At 43.8% G+C, this 19,839-nt stretch overlaps 1 protein-coding gene across 1 annotated transcript in view; it reads right to left on the bottom strand.

Annotated features, from left to right (window-relative positions):
- Nucleotides 1-13,314, bottom strand: part of st8sia2 (ST8 alpha-N-acetyl-neuraminide alpha-2,8-sialyltransferase 2) — a 27,375-nt gene extending 14,061 nt beyond the window's left edge. The window contains exons 1-4 of the mRNA XM_063197857.1: nt 13,217-13,314; nt 5,051-5,101; nt 4,145-4,420; nt 2,105-2,362 (exon numbers count right to left, since the gene is read on the bottom strand). Of these exons, the coding sequence (XP_063053927.1) occupies nt 2,105-2,362; nt 4,145-4,420; nt 5,051-5,101; nt 13,217-13,314 (683 nt within the window). The remainder of the gene's footprint in view (nt 1-2,104; nt 2,363-4,144; nt 4,421-5,050; nt 5,102-13,216) is intronic.
- Nucleotides 13,315-19,839: the final 6,525 nt, after the last annotated feature.

The following is a 19,839-nucleotide window of genomic DNA, read 5'->3' as shown; positions in this document are numbered from 1 at the left end:
CGCCTGGGTACTCCCCACAAATCCCTCAGCTCCATCTCACGGCTCGGGCTCCAGTGACTTTGAGTCCACCTGAGTGAGTGAGTGAGATCAACTGCCTGTTACAGTAGGCCCCCAGTAGGCCGGCTGGCTGGGATAAGCCCTGTGTGTTCAGGCATGGCCCGCGCTACACACACACCTTCCTCCCCCTCGCTTCACGGCGGAGCACAGAGCTACTGAGGTATGGAGGCAGCAGTGGTGTAGTCTACGTAGAACGCGGGAATACGGAGTATACCCACTTCTAAATTTCAGGGATTTCAGTATACCCACTTAAAATTGATTGATCCGTTATTTTGAATAGCACAAATATATACAGTATACCCACTTTAAAAAATGCTCAAATATACAGTATACCACCACCATGAAAAAGTAGACTACACCACTGGGAGGCAGGATGTCATGCTCCCTCAGACACCTGAGTGAAGGGAAGTGAAGTGGCATGACTTAAGTGCCCTGAAAACGGTAGGCAGGCAGACAGGTACCAATTTTATCACCAAAGTAGTTCCAGTGCTGATTCTTGGCCTTTGCCGAATCATAGCCCCTTAATGCACACCGTACCTCCAGTGGCCAGTGTAATGGTCATTGAAAAGATAACTACCATAGTAGTATCATACTATGACATAACACAGTGATTCTCAAACTATGGGCCGGGGCCCACTGGCGGGCCCTGAAGGTATTCCAAGTGGGACTTGAAATCATTTTCTAAAAATAATAATCATATTTTGGTGTGTTTTGCCGTTGATTTAATGGAGTTTCATGCTTAATTGGGTCAGAGGTGGGCCCCAAACATTTTAGACAATTTCGAGTGGGCCACAAGTTGGAAAAGGTTGGAAACCCCTGACATATAGCAAATTTATAACGCCGTGTCTTAACGGGTTAAACCATTCCTCTGTTTTTTTCACATACATAAACCTGGCCCTGGTCCTACCACAACAGGTTTCAGCTCAGCGCAAACGTAAGGCATGGTGGTGGGGGAAGAGGAAGGAGTGGGTGGTGGGGACAGAGGTGGATGATGGTGGAGGTAGGTGGTAGATGGCACACTGTAAAACATTGCAGCCAGTTTAATGTAAAAAAGTAAGTTCACCTGCTAACCTGCATGTTTGTAAGCTAACTCAACTTGAGAAAGCATTGAGTTGAGTTAAGTCTCGAATTGAGTTAACTTACACACCTAAGGCAGCAGGGGAACTTACTTTTCTATGTTTAACTGACTTGCAATGTTTTGCAGTATAGCCATAAGGCTTCCTTTAACAGGTTACACTATCTAAACACCATCAATGTGCCTTCATAAAGCCTTATCATGGTGGGAATTGGTGCAATGCTGAAATACTCACTGAAAAAAACTTTACTACCATAGTACAACACCACTATGACAGTGCACATGGCCTTTAGTAATACATTACCATGCTGATAACAGCTAATTTATTACAGGGGCCATGTTTTACTGGGCTGAGCAGAACAAGCTTCATAATCTAGAAAGATCTTGTATTGCATTACTGTAATGAGAAATGTCCTACGCCTATGACATAGAAATGAACCCCATAAGACAATACCCCTGTTATAAATTAGCTGTTAATGGCAATTACCAGATCGTAATGTATTACTAAAGGCCCTGTGCACTTTCATAGTGGTGTAGTACTATGGTATTAAGTTTTCTCAGTGACTGGGGGCAGAACGGTGTCTGGTAAGGGGCGACAGCGAACATGGACTGCATGGACAGTAACCGCAGAAATACACCTACCGCGACAAGAGCGAGGTGAGCGACGGAAGTAATTGACTTTGTATTGAGTTGCACGACAAAAGCGATTCTGGAGACTAGAGCGATTTGCACGACGAGCGCGACAGTTTGAAGTTGAAATCCTTTCAACTTTCTATGACGCGGTTCGGCGACAAGCCGCGACAGCCAATGACTGTATAGAGGTCAGTGACCACAGCCAATGGGAATGCTTGAATGCTTTGCCTTCTGCCTGTACGGACATACTCTAGTCTCTTTAATCGCTCGTATCGCTTGCTGCTGCACTCTGTCGCTTGAATCGCATCGCGTCTGGTCTATTCGCGCGGTAACGCCTACCGTATCACGAAGTCATGCGAGTCTATCTCGGGTCCGCAGCTGCTGTTGAGCAGGATGCCGGAGTTGCCCACGATGGCGCAGGTGTGGTGGTGCTGGTTCTTCATGGGCGAGGCGGTGGGCAGCAGCCGGTACAGGTCCTCCGAGATGTTCACCGTGCTCTGGCGGTCAAACACGTAGTGGATGACATCGCCCGGCTTCAGGTTGCCCTTCAGGATGGAGATGTCTCGCTCGGGGTCCAGAAACTTTAGGATGTTCTTCCTGTGCGAGAGAGAGAGAGAGAGAGGGAGAGAGAGCGCAGAGAGAGAGGGAGAGAGAGCGCAGAGAGAGAGGGAGAGAGAGCGCAGAGAGAGAGAGCAGAGAGAGAGAGAGAGAGAGAGAGAGAGAGAGAGAGAGCAGAGAGAGAGGGAGAGAGAGATAGAGGGAGAGAGAGAGAGAGATAGAGAGAGACAGAGTTTTAAGGGCAGTTATCAACCTAGTAATGGAAATACAGCAGAGGTGTCGATAAAACAGTGCAGCTAAATCAAGAATAAACTATAAATCTAAACCTTAGGGTAAAACCAAATTAAAAGTAAACTCCCCATCTTTCACGGGAGAGAGAGAGAGAGACAGAGAGAGAGAGAGAGAGAGAGAGAGAGAGAGAGAGAGAGAGAGAGAGAGAGAGAGAGAGAGAGAGAGAGAGACAGAGAGAGAGAGAGAGAGAGAGAGAGAGAGAGAGAGACAGAGAGAGAGAGAAAGAGTTTTGATTTTAAAGGCAGTTATCAACCCAGTAATGGAAATACAATAGACGAGTCGATAAAAAAACAGTGCAGCTAAATCAAGAATAAACTGTAAATCTAAACCTTAGGGAAAAGCCAAATAAAAAGTCAACTCTCCATCTTTCACCAGAGAGAGAAAGGGGGAGAGAGAGAGAGAGAAAGGGGGGGAGAGAGAGAGAGAGAGAGAGAGAGAGAGAGAGAGAGAGAGAGAGAGAGACAGAGAGAGAGAGAGAGAGAGCGAGAGAGAGATAGAGAGAGAGAGAGAGAGAGAGAGAGAGAGGGAGGGAGAGCATTCTTTCAGAGGGTGCAAGGATGCATTCTTCCTGTGGTTTTAGTGTATAGTGTGTGTATAGTACTGTGTGTGGAATGGAATTTGACTTGTATGGAATTTGACTGTGGCTGATGTTAGCTCCCGAGACACACCCAACATGTAACATACAGTACTATACATACAATAAACAGCACAATACAATACAATGCAATGCAATGAATTAAGTAAATAATTAAACAGTGAGTGTGCAATGTGTGCATACAATGTTACAGGGTGTTTGAATCAAAATTATTTACTACTTATTGCTATTCAAAGTTACATCACCATACCACCCTTTTCAATTCAAAAACAGAAAAAAATCAAATCATCTGTAGACCTACTTCAACTGGTTTAAAAAAGTTGGACAACTGCAACTGAATGTCAAGTAGCAGATTTTAGAATGCCCTGCCCCTGACCATGAAAATTGACGAGGGTTTTTCAACACATCTGTTTCATAAAAGAAGTGAAAGTCAGTCTGTATCTTAAAAATCGCTGTTTGATTCCAGATTCATTTTTTCCAGATTGTATAAACAAGTACTGCTAAGGATTTCTTGCATAGCCTCGTCTAAGGCTCAAAATGCTAAGTCAGCATATGGCCCATTCCAGCCCAAGGTTGTGTCCCCATCCTCCCCCATCTCTCTCTCCAATACGTTTCCTGTCCCACACTTCACAGTTCTAATTAACCCATTTTAGTCTGATGCTACTACGTATATGTTGTTTGACCTTTGGCGCCTGGAGCGACATACACACTGCATTCAGACTCTTGATATTTTTTATTAGAAACGTGGGTATGGTAAGAGCTGAATGAACACATGCTAATTCAAGATGAGGATCCAAGCTTTTAAAAGCAACTTATTTCATGTTTGTATGTACACATACTTCGGAGGCTGAGATATTTCAGGGTTTTTTTGCAGGTGCCTTGGGCTAAAATGGGTTGAGGCAAAAAAGCCTCAAAATATTTTGAACAGTTCTTGCCTGATCAGAGTGGAGAGTGTTCTGTTGAAGGCCCATGCTGGGGGCAATGCAGGAGTGCTTTGGTTCCCGGTGGACTGAGTGGAGGAACTGGTGTCTGGTTTGGGGTGCAACACCGGTGAACTCTTCTCTGTTTTGGATTGTGGTGCAGGTGAACTCTTCTCTGTTTTGGAGTGTGGTGCAGGTGAACTCTTCTCTGTTTTGGAGTGCGGTTCAGACAAACGCTTCTCTGTTTTGGAGTGTGGTGTGGTACGGAGGCTTTGTCCCAATGCTGCACTTCTGAGGAGAGGACAACGGGACAACGAAAAGGACAGGAAGAAAATGGTTGTGTCATGAAAAAGTCTAGCAGTGACCTTTGAGCATGATGAGAAAAAGGACAGCAAGTGTTGTGTGCGTGGTGACAAAAGGATAGCCATTATTGTGTGTGGTGTGGTAGACAGCGAGAGTTGTGGGTGATGTGGAGGAGGACACGGCAGGTAGTGTAGTGTGTGGTGTTGAATTTTAAGTCTTTCACAGATCTGCAGAGCACAACACAACACCTGGCTCGTGCACAAAAACAAAGTCACTTGTACGGTAACCTAAAACTACCTTGTTATCTTGAATTTCTGTTCAGAAGACAAATACAGTCATGATTGGAATAATAACACAGGCACACAAAAAGATTTCAAATGCTTTGATGCAAATCAATGCAATATAGTGCTTCTTTCAACGTGACATAATTAATGGTAAGCTTGTTGAAGACAGAGAGGGGTACAGTCTTGACTGTGTGCTGTTGAATAGCAACAATAGCAATAGCAGCTTCGACCTTGAAATCTTGAAACCATCGAAATAGAGTTTAATACTGTAGTTAACTGTTAGTGTTTTGTTTTGTGCTGCTGGAGCATATAACAGAGAATGTTCTCTACACACCTGCTGGGTTTGGAGCTGTGGGAGTAGTGCTTCTGGGAGTCTCCAATGTTGCTGTGTGAAAGTGAAAAGCACACAGTAAAAGTTATTAAGACAGTCTTGTCTCCACAAACACTGGTACATCTTGCCTATACACACACAGAACAATTCACTCAATAATAGGTATACGATGCACTCCATAATGGCAGCATTATACCGCATGTAAACTACATTTCCAGCACTCTACATACAACATGTTGGCCCGCAGAACCCAGTCAAAGGAGTGCATGTGAAGGGTGGCAGTCCATCCAATCTGACGAAGGCTGTCATGAATGACTGAAGCTGTCTGGGCCTTGGGGCTGTGTATCTCCAACGCACATTCAAATGAGGAATGACTCCATAAGAGAGACAGACAGGCAGGCAGGCCGGTAGACAGACAGTACTGGCATGAGAGATAGGAGCGGAGCCTCGTACATCAAAGAGATGACAGGGCCACAACACAGAGTGGCCGCCATCCTACTGATGCAAGACTTGAGAACAAGATGGAGGACTGCATTTGCATTTGAAAGGAGCAGCTGGACAGGTGCGGCCTCTGCAATCAGCGCAGGGCATCCTCCAGAGAGGTGAGGAGGGTAACCTGATTGGGGATGATAGAGCACGTACTGTACCTGCAGCCAGACAGACACACGGGCCAACCAATCAAGATCACCAGAGAAACACACCAGAGAACAAAAACTCTGTTCGATTTTGGACGTTTCCCAAATTCTCTTCTCCAATAAAAATTGAAGGATGAATGCTCTGCGTTGTGTTTTAGTTGACTCACTTGCAAAAATAAAATAAGTCTTGACTTCGTAATTAAAAGGATCGATCAGGATACAATTTATTATAGAAAAAGTGAGATTACAAAAAGAAATATAGCTGCAAGCAGCAATGCGGGGCCAAGCAGTAAACTTGCCCAAGTCGCCACTGCAACAAAATTAACTGCAGCGCCCCCTTTAGGCCAAATCTCACCAATGTTGGTGTGCAATCTTTGGAGGGGAAGGTGATCATGTGAACCAAGTTTAGTTTGAACAGAGACTGCAGAGACTGCAGGGGCTGGGGCAGTGGGGCTTTGGTTGACACTTTAAAGCAATAGCAGAACTATGCACACACATAAGCTCTCGTCTCTTGTGTGTCCAGGCCCCCTGCCGAGAATGGTGTCAGTGAACGTGCGCAGCCGGTGCCAGAGGGGACAGAGAGATGAGAAAAAATCCCTCCATTCTTTCCACAATTTTGAATGGTTGCTGTGAGCTGATAGTTTTTTCAATCGTTACCAAAATTCATACCTGGGTGCAACATAGTGTGAAGATGACCTGTGTACCAATATTTTGAAAATTGGAAGTATGGTTCAAAAGCTACAGGCAAAAATGTAGCTGAAACTTTGACCTGTTGGTGGCGCTACAGAGTTTGAGCTGGGGATCTGATTTTTTTTATGGTAGGTCATGGGATGGACTACTATGTATGTACAAAATCCCAGCCTAATTCGACAAACGGTTGCTGAGATATGACCTCACTTCCTGTTTTGCCACTTTTACGACAATTTTGATTGGCTGTCACGGCTAAACGATAAAAGATATCCAATAACCAATATTCCTTGAGACCCCATGTGTAGGTCAGTCCAGAGATACTATATACCGAGTTTCAGGCGAATTGGTCAAAAATTGCGGGAAAAATTACATTTTTATTGAATTTTACAAAATTCAAAATAGCGGGAAAACTATCCAGGCAGAAAATGACGTCATAGAGTGCGTAGGATTCGTCTTGGCCCAAGGATTCCAGCGATACCAGGTTTATGAAAATTGACCCAGCAGTTCAAAAGTTACAAGCAGAAATGTACCTGCAACTTTCACCTGCTGGTGGCGCTAGACTATTGGGGCTGGGGACCTATAACTCACTGTGGGTAATGTTGATGCTGCCTCAAATATGTGTGGCAATCATTGAGAGTAAATAGAATGGAGGCCAAAATTCTATTTCATTGTTGAAGCCAAGTTGGAGCCAAGGTTGGACCCAAAAAGACCAAAAAATGGCCAAATCCCATTCATTCCTATGAGAGACATAAAACCCTGTATCTCCCTTAAATGCCACTCCAGGGGGATCATTTTTCGCTCAACTAGTAGGTCCCCTTGCTCTCCAACTTACCAGGATGGTGATTTTTTGTGGTGATGTTTTATTTTAGAGAGATATTAAAAGTTAAATTGACCAATGAGCATCAGAACATGGTTTGATTGACCGTTAGAAGTCTTGTTGTTGTCCAATCAGCACCTGCGTTTGGCGTTGCTAAGGTGGAATGTAAGTTGGAATGTTCCCAAATCTGGCTTCAAAGCGTTGAATGGCAAATAGCGTTGATTTGGCGTCCATTCTATTTACTGTCAATGGTGCCAATTTACAGCATTTTTCTATGTATGGTTCTATGGGCTACCATAGACTTACAGTGAATTTGACAAAATTCAAAATGGCGGCATTTCCCTTCTGCGTTGACATAACTTCATATAGTGCGTTGAATTCGGCTTGGCCCAAGGATTCTAGTGATAATAATATATTTTACATCATGCATATGGTTTAAAAGCTACAGGCAAAAATGTAGCTAAAATTTTGACCTGCTGGTGGCGCTACAGAGTTTAAGCTGGGGTTCAGATTTTTTTTGTGGTAGGTCATGGGATGGACTTCTATGTGTGTACACAATCCCAACCTAATTCAACAAACGGTTGCTGAGATATGACCTCACTTCCTGTTTCACCACTTTTATGACAATTTTGATTGGCTGTCACGACAAAACGATAAAAGATATCTAATATTCCTTGAGACCCCATGTGTAGCTCAGTCCAGAGATACTATATACCAAGTTTCCGGCGAATTTGTCAAAAATTGCGGGAAAAATAGCATTTTTATTGAATTTTACAAAATTCAAAATGGCGGGAAAATTATCCTGGCGGAAAATGACGTCATATGGTGCGTTGGATTCGTCTTGGCCCAAGGATTCCAGGGATACCAAGTTTATGAAAATTGGCCCAGCGGTTCAAAAGTTACAAGCAGAAATGTACCTGCAACTTTGACCTGCTGGTGGCGCTACAGCGTTGGGGCTGGGGGGCTATAAATTGCTGTGGGTAATGCTGACCTGGGCCCGAATATGTGTGCCAATTTGTGCGATGTGTGCCAGTTTCCTACGTACGGTTCTATGGGCTGCCATAGACTTACAGTCGGAGAAGAATGGTGACTGAAGAATAATAAGAAGAAAACCAGCTAAAACAGTAGGGGCCTTCGCCAGCTTCGCTGCTTGGCCCCTAATAAGAAGAAAATAAAAGAAGTAAAAGTGGAAGAAAAATAAAGTTTAAACGGAAATAAAAACGAGACAAAGTCTCACAGCGTCTCACTAACTAGGCAGCATCCTATCTCTGGCGATTGACAGACAGGGAAGTTGACAAGGGGGAAAGGGGTCAGTGGTCTAGGGCCCAGGGATAGAGGGTCCCCAGAATTGCATGTATTGAACGGGGACGGGGGCTTTCAGAGGACTTTTTTTCCTGGGCCCAGCCAAAGCTGCAGCGGGCCGTGTCTCCAGATACCAATCATCCGATATGAGACACATACAGTAAGTGGTGATTTTAGTATCTGCAGGCAGACATGGACCACCCAATGAAGAACATGACACGCCAGAGAACTAAACATTATCTGCAGCTACCAGGTCTGGACTAGGAAGAAAAAAAACACCATTGGGCATTTGGCTCAAACTGGCCCATCCTGACCTATATCTGGCTTGATCCAGAAAGTCAAAGAATGCGCGCACATCAGTGGCACAGGTGCTGGACCAAACGTAAGATAACTGAAAAGAAAATAGAGATCCGCAACACTGTTAAATGCTCCCAAATATTAAATGGCACTATATCTGGCTTCACTCCGTTCACTCTCTATATTGAAGACGGACCAATGGGCCACCCCCTCTAAACTGTGGGCCAGATCCTAAGAAAAAAAAACAAACAACAGAAAACTAAAAGCAACAGTATCAGCCCCTGGGGACTGTCTGGGCACACTGGGAGAATGCCCCGTATGCCAGATTACCAGCCCTGCCGGCTACCAACCACGCAATATGAGACATGTGAGTACAAGAGTAGCCTATTTTATCTAGCCAAAGACCACCCAATCACACACTCAAGACACTGCTGATACCAAAACATTTTAGGTAGCCCCAGACCATCCAATCAAGATCATGAGAGACAGACACATACATTTTAATAACCAGCCACCAGCCACACAATCAATAGCATCATGAAACAGTGTCCAGAGTCGAGATGGCAACCCTTGAACCCAGTTTATGCTCAGAGACCAACTTGTCTGTGCAGTGACGCAGACTGCCACTCAACACGCTACAAGCCCTACTCCCTAACCACTTGCCCATAGCAGTGTCTTGTTGGGTTGGGGATTGCCAACGAGCTCACAAGCCAATACATATCACGATACAGGGGTCACAATACCATACATATATTTAGTGTGATTTTTCTTATGCTGGGGTCCGTTTCTCGAAAGCGTCTTTGCTATCGTCGTTAGCAAAGTCCTTCGTACGAGCGACTCAACTCTCTCTCAACAACGACGCTCACCACTAAATCCAAGGGAACGGTAAGACGGTCTTAAGACGGTCTTAAGACGGTTGGCAACGACAAGAATCGAGAAACGGACCCCTGGATGGCAATTGAATGCCAGAATGCACTGCAGTTTCAATATATTGCTGCCTGTAGCCTCTTACCGCAGATGGGGTCGCCGGCGGGCCTATTCACTATTTGCTGAAAATACTCAACTACATCATAACAACATTCATATGATGTTACTGAGAGCCTTAAGTAACAGATTTAGACATAGCCTTAAAATTTTGGTTATAACATAGGTAAGCTTATAATATAGGCTCTGCACAAAGGGGTTACGCTCATTTACTGTTAATTTACAACTAATACCGTCTGTCAACTGGTAATATGCGTCACTTCTAAGTAAGAACGTGTGGACTTCTTTTGACTGACTAGGTTGGATATTGGCAAAAAACCTGTATCTACGTATCACGATGCAGTGTTCCAGATACATCATGCATGTACTGCATAGAGGCCCAATACATTGTCATGGTGTTTTTTTGGACACCCCTAGTGGCTGCAGGATACAGCAGTGTCCTCATGAGAGACAAGGGTATAACTAACAGCATGGCACATAGGGTTGGTAAGTAAGAATCCAATAAGTTTATTGGCTTGTAGTGGAACAACTAAGACCTCAATGCCCACATGAACAGAGAGGCCAGCAGACAATAAGGAGGCCATTCGAGTGATGCTGGTGACAAATGTGAGATTTGCAACACACAGCAAGCTGATGCTCCCTGTTCTATCATCAATACTGTATAGCGAGACCCTCCAGTAGCTATGTTTGTCGTACATACAGCACATATGTCAGTGCCTGGAACAATGAGGTCCTATTCTGTGACACTGGGGCGGAACCACCATAGACATTGAGGGTGACAAGACATATACAGTATATGGCCAACATATGACAATTGTGAGATTTGTGGCACACAAGGAGCTGTTCCTCTCCCTGCGAGTGCTAGGCCAATTTGATTGTGTCTGATCACTCATAAAGGCACCCATGAGCGACTGCTCTTTTGCACGCCTTGAGCTTTATCAAAACGGTGCACTGCACCGCTGGGCTTGGAGCCGTTCTGAATGTGAATGAAACATGATGGAGCAATCAAAAACACACACTGAGAAAAAAACCCTCAAACACGACCTTCACCCATCTAAATGATTATCCATTCATTGTCATTCAATTCAAAGCTGAGCTCTGGCCTCTGAGAGGATGGTGTTGATTGCAGGCAATCACGGAACCTCTTGAAAGCAGGAAAACATTCTGGGAAAAAGATGTATTTGATTCTTGTACTCGCTCCCTTGAAGCAGGTGTCACACCACTTCAGAGTAATGACAAAGTGCACCTGAAGGTTTCTTTCTTTCCTTGTGCTTCATTGTAATTCCCAACTGTAGAGCTCTTGAGTCCAGAAATTCTTTCAATATCTTGATTTTTATTTGTTGGCTTTTGAGCTAACAGAGCAGAGAATAATACAATAGCTTGAAGCCCTGAGATTCACACTGATGTTCCAAAGCTGGAGGTGGAGCAGCCAGAGAGAGAGAGAGAGAGAGAGAGAGAGAGAGAGAGAGAGAGGGAGAGAGGGAGACTGAGATTGCTTGGAGGCAAAACGTCGACACCCACTCCAAATGAGCTCACCAATCGGCTCCCAATGGAGGGTGAAAATTCTAATTAGGAGACGTACAATTGCATCCAATCTAGCCCTACAAATCACTCTGGCAGCCATACAGGCAGACTGAAGCCTTTTGTTCAGAACCGTCAGAGTCTCTCCTCCCCCGTGGCAGTGCAGTTTAGTCAGTCCTCAGGAGCATGCCATCCCTCAATTATTCTTCATTCCTTAGTCCAAAAATAAAGACAAAATCCCACTAAATCACCACAGGCACCATATTCAGAAGCGCAGATCCCGGCATTCACAAATAAGCACGCAACTGTCTTTTTGCTTGGATCATTTCAGCAGCCTGGTGGTGGTGCTCAATGCGGCCACATCTGCATTCAGCAAACAGCCCGAGGTGATTGCTTGCTCCTCCATTTCGCTCTTTCTTGGCTTTGCTCTCCCTAAACCTCCAAAGTCTTTTTGACTGAAGTGTTAGTGAAGCATCTTCCATTCAGCCAGGGGCGGATCTAGCCATTTTATGGGGCCCTAGGCGAAATATAAAGATGGGACCCTCAAAAATCATTATATAGACATCAAATCGTGTCACTATTTTAGTGTTTTCTGTTTTGATTACTTTTACATGAGTGACAAATTTAGATAATGGCTACTTTTTTGTATTTGCCACAACTAGTGTGACAGTTTGGGCCCCTTTGGAAGTCATATTTGATCGGGGCCCTGGACAATTGCCTAGGTCTGCCTGATGGAAAGTCCGCCTCTGCATTCAACAGGAGGTCTAAATAGGGGCGAGATAGGGTGCACCAGTTGAAGTGGGCCTTAATTATACTTGCTGAATAGCTGACAGTTTTCTTTATTTCTGTCTTAAGGGGTTGTTTCTCTGCCTCTTTGCTACCAAATCAAACACTGATTCCCTCTCTCCGCTCCCAGACACCCGACAACCTTTATTGCTGTAACAGCTGAATGGAGCGAAGAGCAAACAGAATACTGAAATGTGTTGAACCCCTCCACTCCACTGCACTGCACTCCACTCCACACACAGCAAACACACACACTTACGCACTTACGCACACACGCACATGTGCACACACACGCACACACACAAACACACACAAACACACACACACACACACACTTGCTTGTGGAAACACGTACATGCACACGCACACACACACACACACACACACACACACACACACACACACACACACACACACACACACAGTTTGTGCACTGCCATGGCCCATTTGACACAGTGCCAGCAGGCTGCTTTGCCACTGGTGCTTTGATAACGCCACAGGCAGCTTCAAGGTTGTGGGCAGTTGGAGCAGGTCAGGGTGGCTCGGCATAGCTCAGGGTGGGCAAGAGCCTTACCTGTTCCTACCTGATATAGCCTAGGCTACTGTAGAGCGCCGGCAATGACCCACATTCTACAGGATTTTATGCGCATGCTATAGCAATAATTCCCATTTTAGCATGCTCTGGCAAATAGATTCACCAAAAATGTGTGTCTTTACAGATATTGATTCTTAGTGCTGAATGTTCATTGTAAGTCTGAACTCAACCTCAGCTGCTGTGCAGGTCTCTCTCTCTCTCTCTCTCTCTCTCTCTCTCTCTCTCTCTCTCTCTCTCTCTCTCTCTCTCTCACTCACTCACTCACACACACACACACACACACACACACACACACACACACACATACATGCGCGCGCAGGTAGACGCTGTTGATTCTGCGGAGGGCACTAAGGTTCATCATCCATGGAGATGTACCCTACTAAGTTTCTCATGCTCAAGAACAACCAGACATATGCATTGTCTTATCAAATGCGTGCTCCTGTTTAAAAAGAACAATCTAAAACCCAGATCACGTTATCTACACGTGGAGAAGAGCCTACAGTATTATGGCGACTGTCCACATACAGTATGGCTTTACTTACGCGATAGCGTCTTCCACTTCAGAAATGTCAACAATAATCACAAAGACTACAATCATAGTGACAATCCCGAGAAACAGCGCTCGAAATTCAAAAGGCATGGTAAGAGGAGAAATATTTCTAATCCTGAAGTCCCCTCAAGAAAATCCAACCAGCGCGCGGTCGTCCCTCATAGTCGGAGCGAGGGTCAGTCACATTTCTGTTTCACTCCAGGTTGAGTTTATTTTAACAGTCGAATAAGGGAGAAGTCGTCCTCACTGTGGAAGGGCTTCTAATCGCCCGTTAACTGTTTAAGATCCCCATGTGCGCCGATGTCCTCTTCAGCCGATTGGAACAGTGCGAGGGAACAATTGCAATGGTAGCCTATATGTCCTCCGCTGTCTTTGCCTCGCAATCTTCTTCTCGGACTGATTATCCGTTAGTCCGTTTGCCTCCATCCACAGCGCAGCACTGCTTAGCTCCCGTCTTAAACTTTTGAGACAGCTGCACAGCTAGACGACCTCATAGACTTATGAAGATAGATACGGCGCTGTCTCTGACAAACCTTAAAGACACAAACCCCATAAACCAACCATGCGTCCTACAGGTTCGTAAATTAAGCCTAATGGAACCTGTTCGCCTAATGACTACACTTCAAATAAATATCAGATTTGGGATTCAAAATATATTTTTTCCCTGGACTGATGATGGCCCATAGTATTGCATAAATTGGTTGATGAGGTTAGGTAGGTATCTGTGAATAGCAAACATTGTTGTCAATCTTTTGTTTATTTGAATCATTCATTCAATTAAAGTGATAAGAATCCGATTAGCTGTGAAAGCTTTTCTTGTATTTGTTTTAAAACAAATCCCTGCCAATCAAGCTTATCTTACATTTCATGAATCAATCCTTGCCCCAATTATTTTATCCTAATGATGTTAATCCCGTTAAGAGTGACACGCACTCCCTTTGGAATTCTATTTGGCACGTGTAGTGAGATAGATCCAGTTGTAAAATGCATTGTATAATTTGGTAGCCTACAGCAACAATAACTTTTTTTTCTAAAAATGTCCAGCGTTAAATCTCAGGAGAGAGTGAACAGACAATACAGGCCTACTGCATATGTACATTTCCCTGGCGCTAATTTAGACTTTTAAAATGGAGGAGTCCCATTTCTAGGCCATCCCCATTTCTTCTAGTCCAATAACTAACAGCCAAGTTGTGTTACCATAGGATGATGAAGAGACCAGCCAATTCTAATCAATATTTTTGGATGTCAAAGGCAAAAACTGCCCCTGTTGATATTTGTGTGGTAGCTTTCCACTGACCCAAATGACCACGCACGCACGCACGCACGCACAAACGCACGCACGCACACACACACACACACACACACACACACACACACACACACACACACACACACACAAACACACACTCTCTCATGACACACGCACGCACGCACGCACGCAAACACACACACACACACACACACACACACACACACACACACACACACACACACAATTTACACTTTTTCTTTTACCAGTAACAAAAAAACTACCCCAGCAAAAGGGGTCAAAACATGTGGGGCAGGATTTGGGCCCCACATGGAGTGCGCTCCAATAGCAGTGGCCCCACAAAGTAGCCTACTGTAGGATTGGTGCACACACACACACACACACACACACACACACACACACACACACACACACACACACACACACACACACACACACACAGACACACAGACATGCAGGCAATCTGGCATGCTATTCCCATATGGTTTTCCAGGAGAGATAGCCTACATGTTGGCAGTTTCATAATCAAAAGCTAACACAAATGATGACCAATGGGTTTACATAATGGCATAGACTTAGGCTATGGGTTACCTTCGTCGTGCAGAGAAATAAGCCTTCCACTCTCCTTATTTGCTTCCTTTTCCAATTAAATACAACCAAATGCTGTGCCCAGAGGACCTGAACACAAGTGAGTGCATGAAATGAGCAAGCACTAAAATGCAGTAAACATGGTCCAAATGAAACTCCTGATATAGGCCAAACAATGGTGGTTTGTTCTGTATTGTGTTGTTATTTTGTTGTGTGTGTTGTACATTGCTTTGCATGGGGAATTGATTGTTAAGCAGCTAACTCATTTGTCTGAATGCAAATGCAAAGCAGTTTCAATTTGTTTCTAGAATGATTACTATTACAGTACGTGTGTAACCATCATGTTATTATTATTATCATGTGCTTGCCGCATACAGCTTGATGAAGCATACCGTACTTGAATGTCTGAGTTTGCAAACATGACAGAGAGAAACATGGTGCACAAGCTGCAATTTGAAATTTGCTTCCCAGCACTTTTGGTTCTCTCAGGGTGGAAGTGTTCAGTCAGGCAGGCAGCTGTGAGTGGCGGAGGATGCATTGGGACCACTGTCATCCATAGCAAAGGATATGCAGTACTGTTCAAAGCAGCCTGGCATTTGGCCTGTCCGAGATCTGCCTGTTCAAAAAAAAGCCAGTAATTTGATCTCTTGAGATGGCATGCGCAGACAAGCTCACTTTCAGGCAGACTGCAGTCTTCCCTTATTGTGTGGGACTACTTCACTTAGGCAAGTGTTTCTCAACCTTTTTTTTAGGCGAGGCACCCTTTCAATTCATGAAAAATTTCAAGGCACCCCAAACCAACAAGCCGTCACATGGCATCACATCCGATACCATACAAGCTTAGAAAAGTAACACATTTGGAAACGTCACACGACCTATGTTCGAAGTTGCAGCTGACTGGGGCGACCTATATTTACTTTATTGTGCGTGAATGGCAGATGAAAGATTCCACTGACTAGCATTAACTTAGCAATTTAGACAGATATGTATTATATTACATAATTTATTTATCAGCCACGTTTCCGTGGCACCCCAGGGTGCCCCGGCACCCCTGTTGAGAAACACTGACTTAGGCTTCTCTACTCTACCTTACACAGAGTTTAAAATGTGTCTTTTATGCTGCTGAAATCAATCTAATCTTTTGAAGAGTTTCATTGCCAAATGACTATATCCATTTTGGAACATTTTGGGACATTGACATTTTTGTATTGGGCATTACATTGCATTGCATTGTGAAATGCATTTTTTATAGGTTTGAAAAAGTATGCTCTCAAAATATTTGAATGGCAAGAATTCACGCATAGATGATAGGATGTCTGAACGGTCATTTTCAATAATAATGCTCAAGTGAAAAATGGCACTTACGTCATTTTGCAACAAAACTCTCTACACAGTCTCACCCCAAGTAGTCAATTTTTGACTACTCAATTTTTGACACCCCAAGACTGCAATTTTTGACGTCTTGGGTATTCCTTCCACGTCACATTTTGACTATGTCCTCAAAGGCGCCCCCTTGTGGCAGCATAACGTCATTGAGGTTAGGTTTAGGAATAGGTTTAGGGTTAGGCCACATAGTCAAAATGTGACGTGGAAGGAATACCCAAGACGTCAAAAATTGCCGTCTGGTCCAAGGTAGTCAGATATTGACTACTTGGGGTGAGACTGCGTTGAAACTCTACATCAAGGTAGGCCGAGAAAAGACATGAGGTGTCTTGTCATTCATGGCGAGGTGTGTAGGTTTCAAAGCAATCTGACATTTGGACTGTCCGAGTTCAAAAGACTAATTCGTGCTCTTTTGACAGAAGAGACACACTGGACACTTTTCTGGCATGCTGCAGTCTTGCCTTTCTGTAATGTTACTTTCTGCTTACACATCGATGTCAAGGTTCAAGACAGGGGGAAACTCAAGTGGTCCGTAGGCCTATTGCACATCTCATCAAAACGTAAAGATAGACAGACATCGTCTCCTACACAGAAGAAAACTCAGTAGTTTGTTAAGAAGCATTTGGAAAGCATTTGGAAAGGGTGTGAAAGAAGTGTCCTTCCATCCTGTTCAAAGCAAGCTGACTTTGGGCCTGTTCGCAGTGGTGTAGTCTACTTTTTTATGGTGGGTACACTGCATATTTGAGCATTTTTTGAAGTGGGTATACTGTATATATTTGTGCTATTCAAAACAATGGATCAATCAATTTTAAGTGGGTTTACTGAAATCCCTGAAATTTAGAAGTGGGTATACTCCGTATACCCGCGTTCTACTTAGACTACACCACTGCCTGTTCGACTCTACTTGTTCAAAAGACTGCACTTTTTTCCTCTTAAAATGGTAGACACACTGGACACTTTCTGGCAAACCGTCTTCCCTCATGGCATGTTTATAATCTGCTTACATTTTCTCGTGCACTGCGGAGCATCAGGAAACGTAATAGCAGTTTATCATATATTTTGTCACAGAAGGCAAAGGTTGAGAAAAGACATGACGAAGAGGAGGTGGCCTGTCCTCCATAAGGGTATACTGTTCAAAGCAGGCTGACAGTTGGCCTGTCCGAGAGCCATCTGTTCACATTGAAGATGGTAGGACACACTGGCATTCCAGAACACACCAGCATTCCGGAACACACCGCCGACCAGAATCCATCCCTTACTGTAACTGTACACTCTGGTGCATATCACAGCAGTTGCTTACAGAAACATCACACTCTCACCCCTCACAAGCGCTCTCTTATTCTACTGAAAAACAAAAAAACACAATATGTTGTAGTAGTAATGTTTTGTTAAGCAAGGCAAAAGACGGAAAATCACACAACAAAATAAGAGGACTAAGCTTTAGAGATAGAGCTACTCATTTTGCAAATTAATACATAGATGTAGGACTGTGAAACTAAGGGAAAGATGCTCCCTCTTTTCAGCAGAAATCCTGCCACATTTAAATGTGTGCAGTGTGCTTCCCTCCTCTTCTCTGTGTTTGGGGATTGTGCAGGCCTACTCTACAGCGTGAGCTGGAGGCGATGTGTGCAGCCTTCTGGGCTCATGGTGGTGTATTGGAGGACGAGGATTTGGTTTCCTCCGGGATTAAAGAATATGGATTAATGTCACTGTAAGAAGAATGAGATGAGAGAGCCATCCTTTTGATATGTGCAAAAAAGAAATGAAACTGTATTTTAGCACATGCACACACAAAGATTGAAATAAGTGTGGAAACTGACCTGAATCTTGAATCTGAACAAGAGATAAATAAATGTACAGTAGTTTACATCACTAAGAAAAAGATGTGTGAGTGTTTCTTTCTCCACTATTTCGGTGCTCTAAGGAGGTTCTGTCTGGTCAACTTAAGACTTTTATAATAATGTGGTTCATCCAAAATACAGTTGAATACTGTAGAACAAACAGAACATTTTATTACTAAATATTACTATTTTGCATGTATGTTTCTGCAGCCATTACTTTAAATATTCATGTGCAAATATTAGGCTAAGTTAATTATCATAATTCAGTACTGGTACATTGACTGACCAAGCACGTATGTATGTACAGTATTTCTGAAGGTTTTGCACCGATGGTAGGCCCATGTATTTGAAAGGAAATGTAAAATGAAGAGGATTCACTTTCTTGTGGATAATACCTCTTCATGCCACATTTATTCTTTATAGCCTCTGGGCACTATTCACATTGATCTAAATCTATTTCCGCGCTTTTAAATATAGACATACAGTAATAAAGTTATAACATTCTCCCTCTCATTCGGGTTTTGGAGCCATGGCAGTGTAGAATCAGAACCAGTGATCAGTGACCAGGGACGGCAGGTGACCCAGCTGAGCATTTGCCCTTGTATACAGTGTGTCCCCACACACCAGAGGGATGATCACAATCAGGAACGCTCTGACCGGGCCATTGCCATGGGGTGGCACCGAAAGTTTAGTTGTAGGAGCGGGAAAGGATCTGCACATTGCAAAAGATTTAATTCATTAGGAGCAAAGATGACTGAAGAAGATCTATGATCGAAACGTTGCTCCTAATAAATGAAGTCTTTTGCAAGCAGTGTGCAGATCCTTTCCCGCTCCTACATGTGACATTTTTTTGATTTGGCACCTGCTGATGCTTTTTTGCTGGATGTGCGCACTTTCCACTACACACAAAGTTTGCATTCCTGTGTTACCCAGGTACCTGAGTTTCTAACCACGCCCTGATGAAGGTCAGATGGCTGCAACCGGTCTGCATTTTTACCATGTTTACCCCGATGTAAAATAAAGGGTTTTTAAATACTACCACCACCTTGACTCAGAGGAGAGTGCTTTGGATATAGCTCAAAAGTCTGCCAAGTCCTGAAAGGAATAACCAGATGCACCCCTTCAACCAAAGACTATAGAGCGCTCGCTATTCTTTCCTTTTGCCACTGTGAATTTTACCTTAGAGCAGATGTGGAAAAAAAGTATATCACAGTTTTACACTCGTCTCTACACCCACTCACATATATAGAGAGAAACGCTTCAGAAACTACGATGCGAAAACACAATGGCACATCCAGAGAATTCTGAGCAATTTTAGAATGTGCAAGGTCATACTCTCGCGTACTGACGATTTCACGCTCTGGTGCGCGCATTCACACACAAGGGTGATCATTAGTTGCATTTGAATGCCAACCCAACCACATAACATAAAAAGATGAATAATTAAACCCAGCAAACAGGAACAAAAACAGCAAGATGAAACAGACATACGCTTTGATTTATCCATCTCTTACCAAACCAAAAGACACAGTG

Source organism: Engraulis encrasicolus, chromosome 4 (assembly GCF_034702125.1).
Source record: "Engraulis encrasicolus isolate BLACKSEA-1 chromosome 4, IST_EnEncr_1.0, whole genome shotgun sequence".
Classification (NCBI taxonomy): domain Eukaryota; kingdom Metazoa; phylum Chordata; class Actinopteri; order Clupeiformes; family Engraulidae; genus Engraulis; species Engraulis encrasicolus.
This window is presented reverse-complemented; position numbering and strand designations above follow the sequence as displayed.